This window comes from Penicillium rubens (genome assembly GCF_028828025.1).
Source record: "Penicillium rubens strain IBT 27055 chromosome Unknown utg000002l_segment0_segment0, whole genome shotgun sequence".
Lineage (NCBI taxonomy): Eukaryota > Fungi > Ascomycota > Eurotiomycetes > Eurotiales > Aspergillaceae > Penicillium > Penicillium rubens.
The window spans coordinates 3,526,225-3,545,755 of record NW_026890600.1 but is presented as its reverse complement, the minus strand read 5'-3'; the positions used below and the strand labels follow the sequence as shown (position 1 = coordinate 3,545,755).

At 50.7% G+C, this 19,531-nt stretch overlaps 7 protein-coding genes across 7 annotated transcripts; 3 read left to right on the top strand and 4 right to left on the bottom strand.

The window, feature by feature from the left end:
* Positions 1-190: 190 nt before the first annotated feature.
* On the bottom strand, positions 191-1,561 carry N7525_003814 (uncharacterized protein; the record flags this gene model as incomplete). The annotated part of the gene is made up of 4 exons (XM_002558728.2): positions 191-1,034; positions 1,086-1,213; positions 1,291-1,391; positions 1,459-1,561. 4 exons carry the CDS (start codon positions 1,559-1,561, stop codon positions 191-193), a joined length of 1,176 nt encoding a protein of 391 aa, XP_002558774.2.
* Positions 1,562-1,757: 196 nt separating this feature from the next.
* Positions 1,758-4,464, bottom strand: N7525_003813 (calpain-like protease PalBory; the record flags this gene model as incomplete). The annotated part of the gene is made up of 4 exons (XM_002558729.1): positions 1,758-3,662; positions 3,715-3,946; positions 3,996-4,366; positions 4,420-4,464. 4 exons carry the CDS (start codon positions 4,462-4,464, stop codon positions 1,758-1,760), a joined length of 2,553 nt encoding a protein of 850 aa, XP_002558775.1.
* Positions 4,465-5,030: 566 nt separating this feature from the next.
* On the top strand, positions 5,031-6,204 carry N7525_003812 (putative peroxisomal carrier protein; the record flags this gene model as incomplete). Its single annotated transcript, XM_002558730.1, has 4 exons — positions 5,031-5,131; positions 5,195-5,739; positions 5,793-6,030; positions 6,081-6,204. The coding sequence occupies 4 exons, from the start codon at positions 5,031-5,033 to the stop codon at positions 6,202-6,204; spliced, it is 1,008 nt and encodes a 335-aa protein (XP_002558776.1).
* Positions 6,205-9,188: 2,984 nt separating this feature from the next.
* Positions 9,189-10,045, bottom strand: N7525_003811 (SDR family oxidoreductase; the record flags this gene model as incomplete). The annotated part of the gene is made up of 2 exons (XM_002558731.1): positions 9,189-9,382; positions 9,436-10,045. 2 exons carry the CDS (start codon positions 10,043-10,045, stop codon positions 9,189-9,191), a joined length of 804 nt encoding a protein of 267 aa, XP_002558777.1.
* Positions 10,046-10,256: 211 nt separating this feature from the next.
* On the top strand, positions 10,257-12,203 carry N7525_003810 (uncharacterized protein; the record flags this gene model as incomplete). Its single annotated transcript, XM_061212837.1, has 4 exons — positions 10,257-10,429; positions 10,480-11,169; positions 11,219-11,499; positions 11,548-12,203. The coding sequence occupies 4 exons, from the start codon at positions 10,257-10,259 to the stop codon at positions 12,201-12,203; spliced, it is 1,800 nt and encodes a 599-aa protein (XP_061069858.1).
* An 878-nt stretch (positions 12,204-13,081) lies between these two features.
* N7525_003809 (putative disulfide isomerase) lies at positions 13,082-14,688 on the top strand (the record flags this gene model as incomplete). Its single annotated transcript, XM_061212836.1, has 3 exons — positions 13,082-13,228; positions 13,283-13,290; positions 13,365-14,688. 3 exons carry the CDS (start codon positions 13,082-13,084, stop codon positions 14,686-14,688), a joined length of 1,479 nt encoding a protein of 492 aa, XP_061069857.1.
* Positions 14,689-15,016: 328 nt separating this feature from the next.
* N7525_003808 (ribosome biosynthesis protein KRE33) lies at positions 15,017-18,186 on the bottom strand (the record flags this gene model as incomplete). Its single annotated transcript, XM_061212835.1, has 3 exons — positions 15,017-15,149; positions 15,211-16,408; positions 16,431-18,186. The coding sequence occupies 3 exons, from the start codon at positions 18,184-18,186 to the stop codon at positions 15,017-15,019; spliced, it is 3,087 nt and encodes a 1,028-aa protein (XP_061069856.1).
* Between the last annotated feature and the right edge of the window lie 1,345 nt (positions 18,187-19,531).

Sequence of the window (19,531 nt, the reverse complement as noted above, 5' to 3'; positions counted from 1 at the left end):
ACAGTGGAGTGGGAGAGTGGAGCCGATATTGTGTACCTACAGACATAAATAAATATGAGAAAGATCATTGAACACGGAGGAGTTGCATTGGTCAAGTCCAATACATTTCGTAATAGCCAAGGAAGGTATATTCACAGTGCTCCAACAACCAGTAGAGTAAGCAAAGGTAAGATATACAAACCCAATAAAATCATGATGCGCCTAGACACTTCAGCGAGCTTCTGAGTTCCTTAATAGCAGTATCGACATCATCGAAAGTCAAAGCGGAGACCGCCCAACGGGCATGCTTCTGCGCCATCTGCACAGTATTATCGTCTAGACCATGTGATGGTTGGGGAGGGACATAAGGAGATGGCGCAACCGGCACATTAGCAGCTGGGGTCGGAACAAATGCCGGGGCAGTCGGAGGCGGGATAGGAGCGCTAGCACCTGGGGTATCGTAGAAAGAAGCCGGGTCTGGCGTAGAGACGGACGGACCCTCGGATGGCGGAGGGAAGGACTGGAAAGCAGTCGGGGTATCTGGAAGCTTAGGTACTGAGGACGAAGCGCCAATAGCCGCTGGAGTTGATGGGAGATTTAAGCCGCCTGTGTTGGATTCATCGACATCCATCGATTGCGGAGGAGCATCGGGTGCGTTGCGAGGAACAGAAGGGATCTCGGGTGGGGGACGAGGTGTTGACGATGTACGTGATGGATGGAGCGATTCGTCGACAGTCGATTTCCGAGCAAGCTCCCTTGCAAAACGGTCGGACTCGTCTGGGACCTCTTCGATAGAGGCTTGTCTTGGCTTGGAGGCCTGCTCTGCTACCGACTCATCAAATGCCTGAACGTCGGGGTCGTCGACAGGTTCTTCTTCCTGCTTAGGTGCGGGATTTGTCGCGTTGGGGTCTTCGCCGGCTTTGAAAGCCTTGACAATCCGGACTGCGTGGAATTTGGCGAATTTGATCCGCCCCGCAATTTCTGGGTCTAGGGGCCCCCAGATCGAACAAAGTTCAAGGAATGTAGCTGCTGCCTGGAAAGTATCTGCCGTTTGCCTTTGGGGAGATTAGACACTTGTAGCTCAAAGCACCACGCGGAAGGCTCACTTTGTGACTTTGTTGGCATCCATAGCGGCCTCGGCACGGCTGAAGACCTCCAATCCGAATTGCTCGACATAGGCGCTCGCTGCAACAGTGTCTGTCACTGTGTCATTGTCTGGGTTCTCTAATTTGAACTATTTCAGGACAATATCGTCAGCTGCTATATCTCGAGCATGGGAGGAAAGGAACGAAGGTGGCGAGCCCAACCCACCTGCTCCAGCTTGTCCACGAGGTTTGTCGTGTAGAGTTTGATCTCGTCATCGGTATTGTGCAAACCCCTTTCAATAATCTGGTTTACAATATGGAAATTGCCTACATGATTTCAGTTCAAATCAGCTCAAATGTTCAGTTGCGCTGAGCGCGGGGTCTTGCGACTCACACCAGTAGGCAACCACAGGTTTAGCCTTCTCGATCTGAGTGGCTCTGATTGCAAATCGCCCGATGTCTGCGGATCGGAGTCCAGCTGGTATGTTACTCGCCATGGTTCAGAATGTTTGTGTTAAGGAATTAAGGAGAAGATGCATGTGGTGAACAAATGACGTTGGTCGCGGAGTTCCCACCGCCCGTGCGGGGGCCGAGCTATCGGATCTTATCTACTGGCCTTCAACGGGTTGGAGATCTGTGAAACTGCAACTATTCCATGATATTTACTGTGTATGGCTGACTCTGCACTGGGTATCATTCATCTTCAATCACCCACTTTCCAATCTCCACTCTTTCCTCTGCTAATGCTTCCACTTCAAAATGATCCTCCACCTGCCCTCCCGGACCCCCAATGCGCTCAATAACAATCCACACACGACGTGATTCGGCACTGGGTAACAAATCGAAGTCTTCAACACGTACCCCAGACGCAGCATCGCTATGAGCTCCATCCTCCGAGGTAGCTAGTATCTCCTTGTATGGCCCCTGGCCCAGCTCCACAGTCATCAGTACAGGAGACGGAGCAACAGCACGCAAGCCGACCGTGGACCGCTTATTCCTCGCAATAAGTCGGATCCGCGTCAAACGGGAGACCCGCAGGGAGGCCAGCATCCGGTCCTTGCCCGGAGACAAAACGCCCACTTCGGATAGGACGGCGCGCCGCCCAGCAGACTCGGAAACCAAGGGCTGGACTACACAGGGGATCGTGGAGGAAATCCATAACGTGAAGCGGCCAAACTGGTCAGGTGCAAATGTGGAGCAGACGATGGTATAGGTGCCTTTGTCCAGAGATTTGGTTTCGGCCAGTGCGCACCCACGACGGTAATCGCCGCTATCTGCAATGATGTCTCGGCTTCGCACACGTGATACGCGCTGCCCGTTTGACCAGAAGATTTTCACATGAGTCGCTAGCTCCGCTTCAGTGGTCTCGAGCAATATGGAAACGTCTGTCGGTTCGGAAATTCGTATGCTGAATTGTGGATTGGAGTGGTACCGAGGGGACTCGGCATTCCCGCCTGCTGTCATTGCTGTCCAGGAACCACTTGCCTTGGTCAAGCATAGATATTTATCTAGCGAGGGTGCCACAGCCACAGGGGCAGTTGAAAACGCAGAAAGTGTGAAATTCTGGGCGGATGACGGGAGTGATTGCTCTGAGACCACTGCGGTGTAGGTCGACTTGGGAGGCATTTCCAGCCTCATAAGCGTGTTGGGAGAGTCCACGTATGGTCCGCGGTGGAGCGCGCCATCACTGAGAGACACTCTTCGGCCATCTGCTTGGAAGATGTAGATGCTGATAAAGCCTGTTTCATTTTCCGATTCCCCAGTATCGAACTCTTGATGGTCGGTCTTAAAATGCTTCCCGAGAAGCAGCCAGACCGTTCCTCCTGAATCACTGGAGATGGAAAATTGTGGGTTCTTCACGAAGCAACCAGCGATAACTCGACCATGCGACAAATCCCAAGTGAAGTGTATGTCCTCCCGGTATTTGAACAAACCAGGATTCCAGTTAAGGTACAGGTTCTCGAAATTTTGAAGAACTTGTTCACAGTCCATCCAAAACGTGCCTGGCGAAAGGGGAGGTTTATCATTCAGGCCGAGTGAGCCGAGATCTGCCGTAAGACTGCTTTGTATATGGGGTTCTGCACCGGCCCACGGGTTCTTCAAAAGAAACTGACGACGACCCTGGACTTCCTTCAGGTCCAGGATAGCATAGTCGTGCTCGCTAACTAGCCCCAGTCCTTGTTGTTCCAGTTCAGTCAATTTCCCAGTACCGATAGTTAAAACCACATCACCATGCCAGAAGGCGCTGTATAAACGCCCCCAGATCTCATCAGAGGTCGAATCGTCGTGATGTAAAAAGACTTGTTCCGGAATCCAACCAGTAAGCACCCAAAGGTCGGTCCCTGAGTTACTTCCTGGGAAATCATAGCCTCCACGGACCTTCAAGTAGGCCTTCTCCACAAGAGCAGGCCACAAAAAGTTCGAGTTGTTGCGATCGATCACATGAAGTGAGCGTGTAGTCTTCGATGATGGCAACCGATCATCTATCACTACCTTCCGGAAAGACCCATTGAAGTAGAAGCGAAATATGTACTTCCCAGAATGCGAAAGTATTGGGTTCTTATCCTCACTGCATGGGTACAGTGTCGGTGATGCATGCTGTTCGAATTAGCTCTGGGACTCATCGACGTGGGATCAAATTGGTCCATACCTGCCCTAGACCTCGTTCCGATCGAGCAGTTGTGGCGCAAAGGCTTGCGACGACTGAACAATCTGTTAAGACATCCTGCACGAGGTCTGTTTCCCCCGAAGCCGACATAGCTGGATTAATTATATCATACGGCTGCTTGGCCGTATTCATTGTCTGCAACAGATCATGTGGCCGTTTCCAGCCTGCGAAAATTTCCCTCTGGCATTCAGAGAGGTGTAAATCAGGCGTATCCCTATACCCGGTTAGAATAGATCAGCATTTACGCCATGTTCTCCACATACGTAAAAAGCTGCCCTTTATATACAAATTCATCCTGAGGCGGTGCGCGACTCCATGGTGGAAAGATATAACCGTTGAGTTTGGCACCCTCAAGGATGATGATCTCTTCACGGGTGGTGAGCTTCCGCGTGGATGCCGGCGGCCGTAGGCTAGGGAAGGCTTTCTGGGGCCCCGCACGAGCAGCCGACTGCCAGTCAGTGGCGGCCTTGATCTTCTCAGCTTTGGATATCAATTCCTTGCATTTGGCGTCTAGTAGCTTTTTGTCGTCGGCGGGCGCCAGGCGCAGCGCTTTCATGTAATGCTCGGCGGCATTGATAGCTGCCTCCAATGCCGCTTTCTTGGAGGTCGCTGCGGCTATCGCCTCTTCAGCGCTCTATCAAATCATTAGCTTCCTTAAGATGTAAGTGTAAACAGAGGCAAAATTACCCGTGCTTGAGATATAAGGGATTGTGTGGATGCAGGTCTAGACATACTTGCGTTGACTAGTCGTGGAGGTAATCAGATCGAACAGCAAGTAAATTACCGGATTCGGCTGAGCCGAGAGAAGGCCACTTTAATTCCGGTGAATATTCCGAGACGTGGATTTGTAGAGACCAACATATTGATGATTATTATTGTATTCAATTCTATAACTATACAAATCGAAAATAACAAGGAACTAATATTCAGAGAAAAAAAAAAAGAAATAAAAAAAGTAAACACATGGAATGCAAGTCATGACATAAGCTCATACTGACCTCACCCCGAAGTGGACCTCGGCTCGTTTTAAGGTGAGAACGCCGAGGTGCATTTGCATTTGAGACCGGCTCATGAGCTCGGTCTCTTTTTTCATTATTCGGTTGACTTCGGTATGACCATATCTGTGTGTGTTTGTGTTTCCCCATTATACTCTCTCTTCCATTTCACCTTCTCCGCTGTTCGGAGCCAAGCAGTGTAGCAGCCCCGCCCAATATTTCTCCTGTCGCCCGAAGCGAACCCTCTCCGCGGGTCATATTCTTAATTGTTGCGCTCACTTTCGAATACCGTTAACGTACATCATGGCCGGTCAATCCAAACCTGCGCTGTCGCCATGGGGCAGCGCCGTGGCAGGCGCGACTGGTGCCGTCCTTGCAAACGCGATGGTGTACCCACTTGACTTGTGAGGACCCAGATAAAACTTATCAGATCAAATCCCGCTGACTTTAATGCCCCCGATCCGTAGAGTCAAGACGAAACTACAAGTACAAGTCAAAGAAAAGAACGGAACCGTGCGGCCCGATAACCTCGAACATTATGAATCGACCATGGATGCTATCACCAAGATCGTGGAGAAGGAGGGCTATAATGGTCTGTACTCGGGAATGGCTGGAGCCCTTCTAGGCGTCGCCTCAACAAACTTCGCATACTTCTATTGGTACAGCGTCGTAAGAACGCTCTACATGGCTTCTGCCAAGCCGACACAGGCCCCCGGCACCGCAATTGAGCTCTCCCTGGGCGCCGTCTCCGGCGCCGTGGCTCAGCTTTTCACTATCCCGGTGGCCGTTATCACAACCCGACAGCAGACACAGCCGAAGGGCGAGAAGAAGGGGTTGATCGAGACGGGTCGGGAAGTGGTCGACAGCGAGGACGGCTGGAGCGGCCTGTGGCGCGGCCTGAAGGCTAGCTTGATCCTGGTCGTTAACCCGGCCATCACCTATGGCGCATACCAGCGTCTAAAGGATGTTATCTTCCCAGGGAAGAACAACCTCAAGCCCTGGGAGGCTTTCCGTGAGTAGTGGCAATTCTCCGGGTCAACAATGGCTTCCTAATTATTATTTTAGTGCTTGGTGCCATGTCCAAGGCTTTGGCCACGATCGCAACCCAGCCTCTGATTGTCGCCAAGGTTGGACTGCAGTCTCGCCCACCGCCGAGCCGGAATGGCAAGCCCTTCAAGACCTTTGGTGAGGTCATGAAACACATTGTTGATAATGAGGGTCTCTTTTCCCTCTTCAAGGGTATCGGACCTCAGATTCTGAAAGGTCTTTTGGTCCAAGGTCTGCTCATGATGACCAAGGAGAGGTATGTTTCTGTTTCCAGAATACCATCTGGTTGTACTAACCTTTGAGAAGGATGGAGCTCCTTTTCATCGTCCTGTTCGCCTACCTCAAGAACATCAAGAAGGACAAATTGCGCAAGGCAGTGGATGCTGCAGCTGAAAAGGCCAAGACCAGCATGCCTGCTACCCTGAAATAATTTTCTTATAGTCAGACGGAGGGATTTTGAGTTTCCCCTTGGATTCTGAATTGTGTTTACCTAACTGGCGCGTCGGTATGCCGTTGGCAATTCTGGTGGATTTTGAACAGTCTAGACATTTCTCGGCATTTTCTTGCTGGAAACACTTGATATGATAGAACCCGGTGTTTGTAGCTTTTCAATATCATTACGGATCTGTATATGGCCATGGGCATTCCTTACTTCCTTTAGCACCAATGCACTGCTTCTATCAGCACGCTATGTAGTTAACCATCCCTGGTTATACATAAATATACAAATGAAAATATGAAAATGTCGACGGACGTAGAGGACCTCAACCTTGGAACCTTGGAATTATAGTCTAATTAGTACCTACCTTGGCGGCTCTGCCATGTCAAATCCGAATGGGCCTTAGTTGCTTTTCTTTTACTTCATGACAGAAATCAGGTGTATGATGAATGTATGTCAATTTCACAATGATAAAATTCTCTAACTAACTATGTAACAAAAATGGTCTGGTTTTGACAATCTGTTCAGACCCTCTCTCACTTTGCTCTCACTTCCAGCTTCGTTTGTCCCCTCCATCACCTACGGTCCTATCGTTGTCTCTGCACGATCTGTAACTATATAGGAATCCGGGGTTCGTGATGCTATAGATGATGAAAACGGGGTCTGTTCCGGTATAAAAGGTTGGTTTTGGATGGTATGGGAGGATGGAGAGGTTGGTAAGGTTGGTGATGGTGAGGTTGGTGGAGAAGGTAGGGGTATATCCGCTAGGAAAGATCCTGGCATATAGTCTCTGTTTGCTGTTTGCCTTTCTAGCGGTCTGATCGATGCCGGGGTGGTGTGAGATCAGATGGTTTTTGGATGACAAATGGTGTTTGCTGCCTATCACCTTCCTCTCTTCTCTCACTTCTCTCACTTCTCTCACTTCGCATCTCTCTCTCTGCATCTGCATCTGCAGCTTCATCTGCATCTGCATCTATATACGGATCCTGACCTTATTGTGTATGGTGAGTATCATCATAGAGAGCAATGCGGGCTATTGCTAACGTCATCTACATCTGGGTGCTAACATCAGACCGAGCTTCATCCCATATAAGAACTGCTGGCAGGAGAGATCCCATTTCTTTCGTACTAACTGCTTCTTCATACGGCTTTTCTCCCGCTCTATATCGCCAGTTTTCATCAAACACAGCGTCCCTGACGACATCTATCCTTCTATGTTGGCCTCCTTTCTGTGGGAACCAGATCCGATATAGGTTTTTAGAGACATACCCTACTAACCATCCAATCTCTACTCTAGGAGCCATTTTGTCAGATTGGGTTCTTTTCGAATCCAGGATCCGGGAGTACGCCAAGCAGCTATACACCTTAGGCTAAGGTTTGAAAGGTTGATACGCTGATCCTTGATCCCATCTGGTGCAGCCAGTTTCATCAGCTCCATCCATGGTATTATCCGATTTCCATTGGTGAGCTTTGTCGGCATCCGATTTAAGATATATGCTGACGTGTATACCGCTTCTGGCCAGAGCGTTTTCGGCAGATCTGGGTTTTCATTAACCAGAGACCTTGCCATACGCACTATCACACCCCCGGACCTTTCGGCTGGTCCGTTCATTTCTGGAGCTTCAGGTGGTGAATGCTCAATATTTGTACTTCTGTTTCATTATTGCGTACCTGAGTGCAAAGAGCCGAGGAGCCAGTGACGCCGTTGCGAAAAAGGCTGAAGCTACGCGTTTTTGGCCCTCCGCCGGCGAATACCTTAATCGGTCAACACTGGTTACATTAGCCCGTTGTGTTTCAGGATCGGAACTCCCTGAATCCCTTGTTCAAGACAAGACGTTTGACTCCGATGATACCTCCACTCGTGACGCTGACGCTGGAACTGTGCTTGGAGCTGATGTCCGTGACGCAATTCTTGCCATGAAGAATCTCTAAATCATTGCTATGCTAAGCCACGGATGAGTCAAATTTGCTTTTTTCTTTTCTTTATTTTTACTTTCGCTTTTGCTTTTGTTCAGCAGCGACTATGATTATTGCATTCTTATTTCTGTATGAATGGATGTTTTCCCTCACTGTCAAAGGTTACATCTAGAACTGTCGTTTTCACCGTGTAGCCTTTTTGTAGCCTGTATTAACGTCATACTCAATTCTTACTAAACAGTATAGTCATTATCAAACAAACCCCCGAGATTGATCCAGCTGGTAGATCCAGCTGTTTGGTTTCGGCGACTTAAATGGCGGTTGAATCAATAGCCGGTACCAAATCGACCAGATTTTCTGCAACCACACGGGGGAAATAACCAAGTAGGAGCCCAGCTCAACCCCGCAATATGGTCTCAGAGTAAACTGGGCGAAAAGGGAGGGGACTTGAATTCAGCTGAAAGGGAGCCATTTTTGGCGTCGTTTTGGTCACCAGTGGAAACGAGGGAACAAGTAGTTGTCAACCTGTCAACTGGTAATTAGAGGCGCCATTCCAGTGTGGAAAATACAAGAAAATACCGAAACCTGGCGCTGCTATAACGTGCAGACATATTGGGCCCAGTGCGCCACCCCTTTTCAATATTGTGATCAATGGCATACAGTATTGTAAGCGTAAATGGCAGACCTGGGCTAAACAAGATATACCTCCAAATCCTACCGGTTCTGCCAGTCTAAAACTCTTAATATAGTTAGCTTGTATCTACGTGATCTAGTAAGGAGAGATTAGTAGTCAAATGTATATACCCAAGGAGACTGCCAGAAAAGACCACTGAGAAGACCACTGAGAAAACATATCAAATAGCTAAGGCTTTTCTGGCATAGGCGTCTCTAATAATGAAAGGTAGGATTAAGAAGAGGTAGGAAGAAGCAGTCAGTCAAAATGCTCCAACCTTTGAGAAGACCGTTCTACTACTCTTTGAGAGGTCTAGCTATAGTCCTATTCTTATACTACATACCCCCAATTATGGCCCCTAATGCAACTGATCAGTATCCAGACCTCACAACCACCTTTGCTTGTCCCCATTATGGCTCAGAAGCAAACCGCTCGTCTCGGCATCCAGACGCTCAATCACTTGGAGGCACTTTCTAACGCTCTCCTCAGGCTGGATCTGCCCTTTGAGTTCAGGCTCAGCTGCCTGAAACTGCTTCAGCATGACCTTTTCCGCTTCTACTACCTGAGAGGGTTTCTCTCCTGCGATGATATCAGTACCCACCATTATTGCAGTAAGGTAAAAGGTCACTTACCCTCCCACGTATCAACCCATCCAGGGCTTAAAGCCAACACCTTGATGCCCCTAGGCCCAAGTTCTGCTGCGTACTTGGCGACTTGGACGTTCATCCCGGCCTTTGCAACAGAGTACGCAACAGCATAACTGACACCAGTCTTATTGATAAGATCCAAATCTGCCATGGCGCTGGAGATGTGCACAATCTTCTTCTGGATGCCCTTCTCAATCAGGGGAAGGAAGGCGTTAGTCGTCCATAGACTGCCGTAGATGCCGGTACTGAGCGGCGGGTCAAAAATTGCTCGAACAGCTTGAGCATCGAAGGGGATCTCGGTCGGGTTGAAGGACATGGTGGCCATATCGACGGCGTTGGAGTTGTGAATAAGCACGTCTAGCTTACCACCTGTGATGGCAGCTGCGGCCGAGGCAGCCTCGAGGATGGACTTTGGGTCTGTAACATCGCCTTTGATAACGTGCACGTTATGGTGCTTGGAGGCGAGCTCAGATATATAAGGTGATTCGGGATCTCGCACAATAGCCAGGACCGTGTTGGTGGTATCGGCAGCGAGTTGGCGCACGAACTCGCGGCCAATGCCCTTGGAGGCTCCAGTGATGGCATATGAAGACATTTTTATTTTGTTTCAAGGTAGAAAAATAGTCATTCCACTGATCAATGGGTAGATTTATTGCTGATGCGACTGATATTTATATAGTTCCTGGAAGTATATATTCGATTACAAACCGGTCAAATCGGACGGTCCGGTCTTCCCGGTCCAAACTAAACAACCGGCCGTCCACATCAACCGATCACTCCGTTTCCTCCGCTCCGTTCGCGACATCATGAGCGCCACAATATCTGCAGTCAAGAGGAGGGCATGTGTGGCGTGTACGGCTGCCAAGGCGAAATGCACACCGCAGACCGTCAACCTGTGCCAGCGGTGCGCTCGTTTAGGCAAGTCATGCACATACCTTGACCTTCCGCAGACGAAGCGGAAGCGCAAGGCTGCACCAAGGTAATGCTTCCCAGTACATATGGCATTTATGGTATTAATTATAGATGCAGTCGTGTGGAGATGCTAGAGAAGAAGGTCGACCAGTTGACGTCGCAGCTGACTGCCTTGACCCGACAGCATGGACAGACATTGCCCGATACATCTACTTCTAATCCGCCCACCAACGACTTGAACTCGTCTCATGATCCCGAGCTGGATTCGACAGACATTTCCGAGCTGCTAGATGCTGCTAAAGACCCGTCCCATGGCCTCGACCCGCCGACCAGCTCTGTTCTGGAGGGTCAGCCATCTATTGTAGATCGAGGGCTTTTGAGTGAAGCCGAGACTGAACGCTTGGTTGCGACATTCCAATTTGACTTGGTGCCGAAGTTTCCCTTTGTATTGCTCGCACACGGCGAGACAGCTGTTCGCCTCAGGAACCGAGAGCCTTTTCTCTTTTTGTGCATCGTAGCCGCGACTATAGGCAGTGCGCACCCTCTGCGCAAAACCGTCGCTGAGGAGATTATGAATCACGTTACGTCGAGGATTGTGGCACGGTCCGAGAGGAATCTCGAGTTGCTCCGTGGTCTGTTGATACACTGCGCATGGTACTCATACCCTGCAGAGAGATATCACCCGCGACTTTTGCTGTTGGCACAGCTTTGTGTTTCTATTTCGTATGATTTGGGACTGCACAGAAAGCGTAGTCCAAGCTTGGATGAGGAGCGGGCGCTGCTCGGCACGTATTGGCTGTCGGTTGGGTGAGGTTGTCCGCGCTGGTAGAAGCGGCTTCGGCTAACTTCATATTAGTATCTGTGGCACACTCGGCCGGCCGATTAACATGAAGCATGATTTTCGAACCCATGTGTGCGTTGAGAGCATAGCAGCTACCGAACATCTGTCGGATCGGTGGATTACGCCATTTATTCAGCTACAATCTTTCTTGGCAACAATGGATGAAGTTTACGCTTCGATAGAAGCAAGTGGTGGAAGTGCCCTCATCCAAGTTACGCGCGGCTCCCTGCAGCGACAATTTGATAGTGTGAGGGCATCTGTAGAAAAGGACCTCTCAAGCTATCCGTCGTCAACAGGTGTGTCGTGGATCCCAAGTGGCTGATGGAGATTGACCGGCCTGGCAGAGAATGCAATATACACTGAAATCAAATACGTGGAAATGCGGCTCGAGGAATTATCTCTTCGGGAGGAACTGTGGATTGCAGAGCCTGAGAGCGCAGTCCGGACAACCATGCTGATGGGTGCAATCCAGCGGAGCAAGGAGCTAATTCATACGGTCACAAACCTGCCACCGTCGGAGATCGCCCATATGACAATAACTACGAGTGCTCGTATATGTGCGGCAGTGGGGTACATACCCACTGCAGTATTAACCCTTCTCAACCTCATTACTGGTCGCACCGACTCTACCACGGAAGCCCAAGTGCAGGCCGTTGTTGATGCAGCGGAGTATCCCAATCTTGTCACAGAGCTCGCCAACGCGCTGGAGACGAAATTTGAGGGGATGTCTGCTGCAGACAAAGAGACGGACATTGTGGGGAGCCTTTGCTCTAAAATGCGGCTGCTAGCACGGTGTTATCCGTATCAAATCCGGACAATTGTTGGATCTGTGCCGTCTCAAGACGCAAGGCAGGATACGTCCATAAGTGCTGTTCACCCCAACGAGGTTACTATAACACCCCAAGCCTGGCCATCTATCTACGGTGATTTGGGCGACGTATTCCCTGTCGAAGACATCCAGTGGGATTCTATATTGAGCAGTTTCACTGGTTTTAGCTAACATACCCGATATGTCCTTTTGTTGATCATGTTACAAAGCCAGTCGGTACAATATTGCATGGTTTTATAATAATTGATAGACCTTCTGTAAACACGCTCACCTGGTTCATATGCATAATGCCAATAAATTGTTAATACATATGGTGTGAGGTACAAGGCAGCTAGGTGTAACGGATTTAGAAGGATGGTCCGTTTCAGCCAAGTCTATCAATAATGCCGAGAAGCATTGGTTCTGACAAAGGTGAGTAAACCTCAATCTGACAGCAGTGCATATTCGTATTTCTAAGCTTAAGCAAAACTTGCGGGATTTAGTAAATTTAGTAAAGTCCGTCTTAGGGGACTTGAAATTCGTCCAACCGCCAGTGTCGCCGACCCCGACGGCTGGAACGGATGCTCCGGCACGGGAACGGAGAGATGTTTTCTTAACGCGTATTGAATCCGCTTAGCTGCAGTAGAATAACACCAATAACACCTCCGTCAACTAATATCTTGACAGAATCAAGTAATCCTTTCCCAGCGGCGTGATGAAGAAGTGGCTATCCCGCTGTACATATGGAAAAAGTACTCATCGCCACAGCTTTGATACATGATATCGTTCATCGGCATGCCTTTCGCAATCACGTAACGTAGGACTCAATCTGAGAATTTTTAAGACCCATTCTGTGTAAAGGGAAGAGTCGTATGAGCTTATTGTAAGTAGTAAGTGACTAGTTAGTACATAGGTAGGTCCCCGATCTAGTAATCCGCCACATGCCAAGAGCTTCAGGACACCTTGCGTAAATTCGAATCATTTAGGTGTCTTCTGTCTTCTGTCTTCTGTCTTTCTTTATTCATCTTTCCATTGGCTTCTTTACTGAATCTCATTTCTGGAAAATTACCATGCTGCACAGCGCCAGCCTCTTGCTTGTGTCGCTCCTTGCGGCACTGCCTGTTAACGCCGATGGACTATACACCAAGAATTCGCCGGTGATCCAGTTAAATCCCAAAACTTACAACTCGCTCATTGCAAACTCGAACTATACCTCGGTGAGTGTTTTTAGTCTTCTTCAAATGCGCAAAACTAATGCTTTGCTACTATAGATCGTCGAGTAAGCTGTCCCGCTATAGCTATCTAGCTGTCTAGCTCTCTGCCTCCCCAACCTTCACTCACACACCCACTTAGATTCTACGCGCCCTGGTGCGGCCATTGCAAGAACCTCAAACCTGCCTACGAAAAAGCCGCGAAAAACCTCGACGGACTCGCGAAAGTCGCCGCGATCAACTGCGACGATGACGAAAATAAACCCTTCTGCGGGCAGATGGGTGTCCAGGGCTTCCCCACACTGAAAATCGTGACACCCTCGAAAAAGCCCGGAAAGCCTCGCGTCGAGGACTACCAAGGCGCGCGCAGCGCCAAAGGTATCGTCGACGCCGTCGTCGACCGCATCCCCAACCACGTGAAGCGCGCAACAGACAAGGACCTGGACAAATGGCTTGGACAAAACGAAGACCGACCCAAGGCCATCTTGTTCACCGAGAAGGGCACAACAGGCGCGCTGATCCGCGCCCTGGCAGTCGACTTCCTCGGCGCGATTGACATCGCCCAAGTCCGGAACAAGGAATCCGCCTCTGTGAAGAAGTTCGACGTAACCGAGTTCCCGACACTCGTCCTCATCCCCAGCGCCGACGCCGAGCCCAAGATCTACGCCGGCGACCTGAAGAAGAAACCCATCACCGAGTTCCTCAGCCAAGCGGCAGCACCAAACCCAGACGCCTCACCCCGCTCCGCCTCCAACTCCAAGCCGAAACAAAAGTCCAAGCCTGCTTCCAAGCCTACCTCCGTCGTCGACGACGCCGAAGACCTCAAGCCCACCGCCTCCCAGGACCAGGACGAAACAGATCCGTCGGAGAAGCCCGTTCAGGTTCCCATCCCCGCACCCCCAATCCCAACCCTCGCCACCCCCGAATCCGTCGAGTCAGCCTGCCTAACACCAAAGTCCGGCACCTGTGTGCTAGTCATCCTCCCCGAGACGAGCGAGCCGGATGCTGCGCTTCCAGCGCATGCCACCGAGGCACTCGCGAGCGTCGCTGAGATCGGACACAAGCACGCTCTGCGCGGAACGCATCTCTTCCCGCTGTACGCTGTTCCTGCCATCAACACTGCGTCTAAGACTCTGCGTGAGGCATTGGAATTGGCTGATGGCCAGACGGTTGAGATTATCGCTTTGAATGCGCGTCGTGGATGGTGGCGTCGGTTCAGCGGTGCCGATGCGGACTTCGGGGCTGTTGCTGTTGAGTCTTGGGTTGATGCGATTCGCTTGGGTGACGGGACTAAGGAGAAGTTGCCTGAGGGCATTGTTGTCAGTGTTGAGGCTGAGACTGAATCCGAGGCTGAGGTTAAGCCTGAGGCGGAAGCTGAGGTTGAGCCTGAAGCTGAGACGGTCGAGGCTGAGGCTGAAACCAAGGCTGAGACTGAAGAACAGGCCGCGGAGCATGATGAGCTGTGATCATTTCATGGTGGAAGAGGTCCATGCTAGTTTGGTGACCTTTACCTAGTCTTCTATTTTTTCTTAGTTTTAAGAGCGAATCGCATATGCTTATGTACCCAGATCATCAAGCCGTCAGGCGATATCCCATCTATCTATGCGGAATATTCAGACTGTCGTAGATATAATAAACACATGATTCATTGTATGTACAAGAGACGGATATCCTGTGGAAACATGAACCTTGAAGAATACAGACAAATACTAGACACAAGCAAGTCTTTTTAGACCCAAGAAACCGAACACCGTACATTAATGCAAAAAGAAAACTGTCCAGAACCTAAATCATTCAGCGCTTTTTGCGGCCCTCGGTGCCCTTCTTGATCATCTTTTGCCTCTTCGAGTCAATCTCCTTATCGTAGATATCCCGCGCAGTCTCGATCTTCTTGCGCTTGGAAGACTTAGAGCCATCAGGTCCATCACTGCGGGCTGGAAATCAGTTATTGTTGTTTCGATATATAGACAACGTGATTGAAAACTTACGGGTTAGCTGCGCTCAGAGCACGCTGCTTGGCGAGCATCTCCTCATCGATCTTCTTGCTTCCTTCGCGGAGCTCATCCTCGAGACTGATTGGCAGGGGCTGGAGGTTGACTTCGGGCTCGTCGTCGTGAGCGGCAGAGGTCTCGACACGAACCTTCTGTGCGGGCAGAGATTGCTCGATCTCGTTCTCGATGAGATTGCGGAAGTGGGTGGAGACCTTGCGGACAATCTTGAGGAACATGGCGAGGAGCTGGGAGGAGGGGAGGTTCAGCTCCTTCTCGAGGTCGTCGAGGCTCTTGTGCTGCAGGCCGATGGCGAGGAGGATGGATTGCTGCACGCCCGAGAGGCTGACCTTGCCATCGAGACGGTTGGCAAAGTAGTAGTCGGAGAGTGCGGGGACGAGATCCAGGATAACGTGGTAGTCCAAGAGGTTGTTGGCGTAGCTGTCCAGACGCTTGAGATCGAAGGGCGAGAAGGCGGCATCAAGGTCGGCTTTTTGCAGTGTGCGCGGCTTGAACGTCGGGTCCTTCTTGGCACCGGAGTTGGCGGCCTCGCATATGCTGAGGGAGAGGACGGATGGGAATTGGCCGAATTGGTAGGACATCAGCGAGAGGAATCGCTTGTGGAAGTCGCGCGCGTAGGCGCTTAGCCAGGCATCGTCTGCCTCGCCGGTGGAGAGGGTGCGGACCATCACGCAAGAGTGCTCTCCAGTGAGTTCGTTAGGGGTCTGGCGCAGATACACCGGGACGAAAGAACCGCGTTTCCAGAACTTGTGAAGGGATGGGGTAAGACCGTAGCTGACGCCGACGTAGTCGAGGACATCAGGGCGACGTTCGGTCAGCTTGCCGAACAGCGGAGGCATGGAGCGAATGTCTCGGACGTGGACATTGTCATCCAAGAGGCTAGAGCTGGCGAGCTCTTCGTCCGTAACACGGACCATTTGCTCTTCGGCGGCAATGTTCTCCTCCTCCAAGTTGGTGAACTTGCCCTCGAAGAAGTCAACCAGAAGCTGCATAGCCCGGGAACCGTATCCCATACCCACATATTCGGGGTTCGTTGCGATACGGACAATACGAGCACCTGAGAGACTGGCGAAGTTTTCATCTTGGAACTGCTGGCTGACCAACCAGGGGATGAGATCACCTCCCGCGCGCTGACCACGGCTCAAACTGTTAAGCACACTCTGGCGACTGATACGACCTTCAAGGGCGACCTGAATAACGCAAAGTGGCTCGGGGAGCTTGGTGGCCCCCCTCATCAATAGGCGGGACGAGGACATAGAGTTGATGAGCAGGAGCGTCACTCATAAGCTGAAGGTCGTTGGGTGTGTTCTTGTAGTGACTGGCAACGTAGAGCGCCATCATCTGCTGCAAGAACTTCTCGGAGACAGGGTGGAAGGAGAACAGGGTATCACGGTTGACCTGAAGCAGCTGGCACTGCGAGGGGTGAGGGCAGCCTTGTGTGTTCATGTGCGACTTGGGAAGAGTTGCGTCAAGGCAGAGGACCTTGTTCAGCCATTTCTCGACAGAATCACCTGGGGCATACCGAATGGGCTCCGAGAGAGTGATCTCCCTCAACGTTCGGCCGCTGAGGTTCTTGTCGGCACCCTTGGCTGACTTGCCTGTGCTGCGGTCGGCGATGTCGGTATCGTCTGTCTTGACTCCAGTTCGGGATTGTTCCCGCAGTTGCTGGATCAACTTCAGAGACAGGGACCGGCCCGTGCCTTCGTATCCATTAATGGTGGAGGACATGAACACCAGGTAAGGTCCCATCAGCTTGCGCACCAATGGGAGAGGGATAGCTGCAGCCTCATCAATAACGAGGAGCTCTGCCTGTCCCAAAACTTGCGCGTCCTGGGGCTGAATGTACTGGATGGTTTGACGGTGGTTGCGGTGAATGTTCACACGCACAACGGCCTTGTTGAAGTCAGGGTTGGTCGACTGCAGGATGGTGTAGTCGACATGGTCGAGATATCCAAGTGCATCGAAGCCCTTGAAAATGAATTCGAAGAGTGTCTTCAAGTTCTCCGGGCTAGGAGAAGTAATGAAGATGTTGCTGTAGCCGTGAGCGACAGCCGCGGCAATGGCGACACCGAGAGCGGCGGACTTTCCTCGTCCACGACCAGCAGTCAGTGTAACCGTGCTCTTCAAAGTCTTTTCGGCAATTGCATCAACAAAAGTCAGGAGGGCCTTCGCTTGATCCACGGTGCGGGCCAAGCTCAGCAGAGGCCCGACGGGCTTGGAGTCGGCCAAACTCTCCTTGATTTCCTTCAATTCCTTCTTGGTGCCGGAAGCTGACTCGTCGGTTGTTTCGGGGGCGGGGAGGGGCTTCACACTCTTGCCGCCGGAGATGGGCAACACGTTCAGCTCGTCGTCGACCACCAGGCACGAATCGCAGCTTCCGAGGGACAGAATGAATCGCTCGTTGAAACGAGCCACAACATCATCATGCGCCTCTGTGCGGTATCGCGAGTGAATATCCATGGACATGGTGTAGAGCTGCTTCAGACTGGTCATGCTCTTCAAAAGCAAGATCACCAAACCTCCACCCTCGACGGTCTCGACGGTTCGCGCAAGCAAATTGGGAGTCATGGCCTCGAAGTCCTGCAACACACACATGCCGTAAGTGTTACCCAAAATCTTCTCGGTTTCCTTGTAGTAGACATAGCGGATCTGGTTGAGGGTGATGAAAAGTTCGAATGGGTCTTCCTGGTTGGGTTCACGAATGCCACGCTTGACCTCCTTCTTGATCTTCATTTCGCGCTTCTTTCGGTGACTCGTAAAGCCGAGCAGGTCCTTCTTGTAAGCCCATAGTACAGACTTGTTCTGCTTCACGTCCACGCTGGACATGATATAGTGAAGATGCACGATCACATCCTTGGCATGGTCACCAACAACCACGAAGAAGCTGCGCTTCTTCTCCTGCACGCCATTTCGAATAAGAGCGGGAATCCGCGAGTCAATCGCCTTGCGAGGCATGGCGATTCCGGAGTAGTGTTGATTGGAAAAACACTTAGCTTCGTCTTGCGACCAAAAAACTTCCCTGCGGTTAGAAAAAAATGATACTGCTGTCCGACACCGCCTGAGGCAGTACACCGCCCTGGTGCCTTTTATCCCATGTACCTAATCAGGTATTTGTATCACGTGGCTACGTTCTGCATTGGTCATCCGAAATAAGTAGGCGGTATGTATCTGCCAAAACGATGAACTCTACTCTACAGATTAGCCTTCAGAGTATATGGTCAACTGAATATATTCCCGAGCAAATTACCATGGTCCCTGCACTAAGGTTGACAACGCTTAGTCAAAGAGGAAATCCCTTGACTTTTCTCCTGCCAAGGTCTTTTATTGAGGGTATATGGATATGGGTCCGTGTAGTATATGTGATTGGTCTTGCGTTCTTGAAAAGTCACGTGGGTTGTTCAATGTTGAAGGATCGAAACGGACTCGCCGCGGTCGCCTCTCATTGGGTAGATAGTCGACACCGCCTAGACCCTGATCAAATCACATGACTGTAGGTGACGTGGATCTGCCATATTAGGAAATACACGAACTGTTTTGGGCTTAGTCAAGTCAATTTGAGTGCGTCCTTTTGGCGCTAACCATGGGTCGCTCGGGCCATCTTTATTTCATGAGATGCAGCCGAATGGAGCCGACAGGATACAGCCAACAGGATCTTGGTTGATATGACGCGTGTTCTATTCCTGAGCTGAGAACTTTCTTTGCGTACATTAGTATGGAGAACCACTCACACGGCCTACCTCAAAGGCTGTCCATGATATATGGAGTACAACATTACAGATGCATTGGAGGGTCCCACAAGCAACATGACGCCCAGGACTCAAGTGGGTCATGAAGTTGACCAAGGCTCGATTCTGGCCACTGAACGGCCCGGCATTTCTTTCTGATGAGCCCTCGCAATATAACGCCTCTGGAACAAAACCAGCTGACTATCAGGAGCTATAACAGGGTTGAGCACGGTGGCTGCAGATCTTCCGCCACTCATTGGCAAGATACCCATCAGAAATACAAGCAATCAAGGCAGGGCATGTCGTTACATGCGGCAGCAGAAAGCCCAACCGTGAAATACATCATAACCCGCCCGTTGACGCAACCCTAATGGATCAGCAGTCCGGATTGCCTCTGATTAGCTGCCAGCGGATCAGAGGGCCCTCCGGGCCCTGGCCCTGCTTTTTTCCATGTTTCGAACACTGACAATCTCCTGAAGATCCACAGAAGGTAAATCTTCTGTCTTTTGTCTTGTTACCCTTTCAACAGTCCGTTCATTCTTGAAATCACAGCGATGGACTGGGACGCTTTAGAG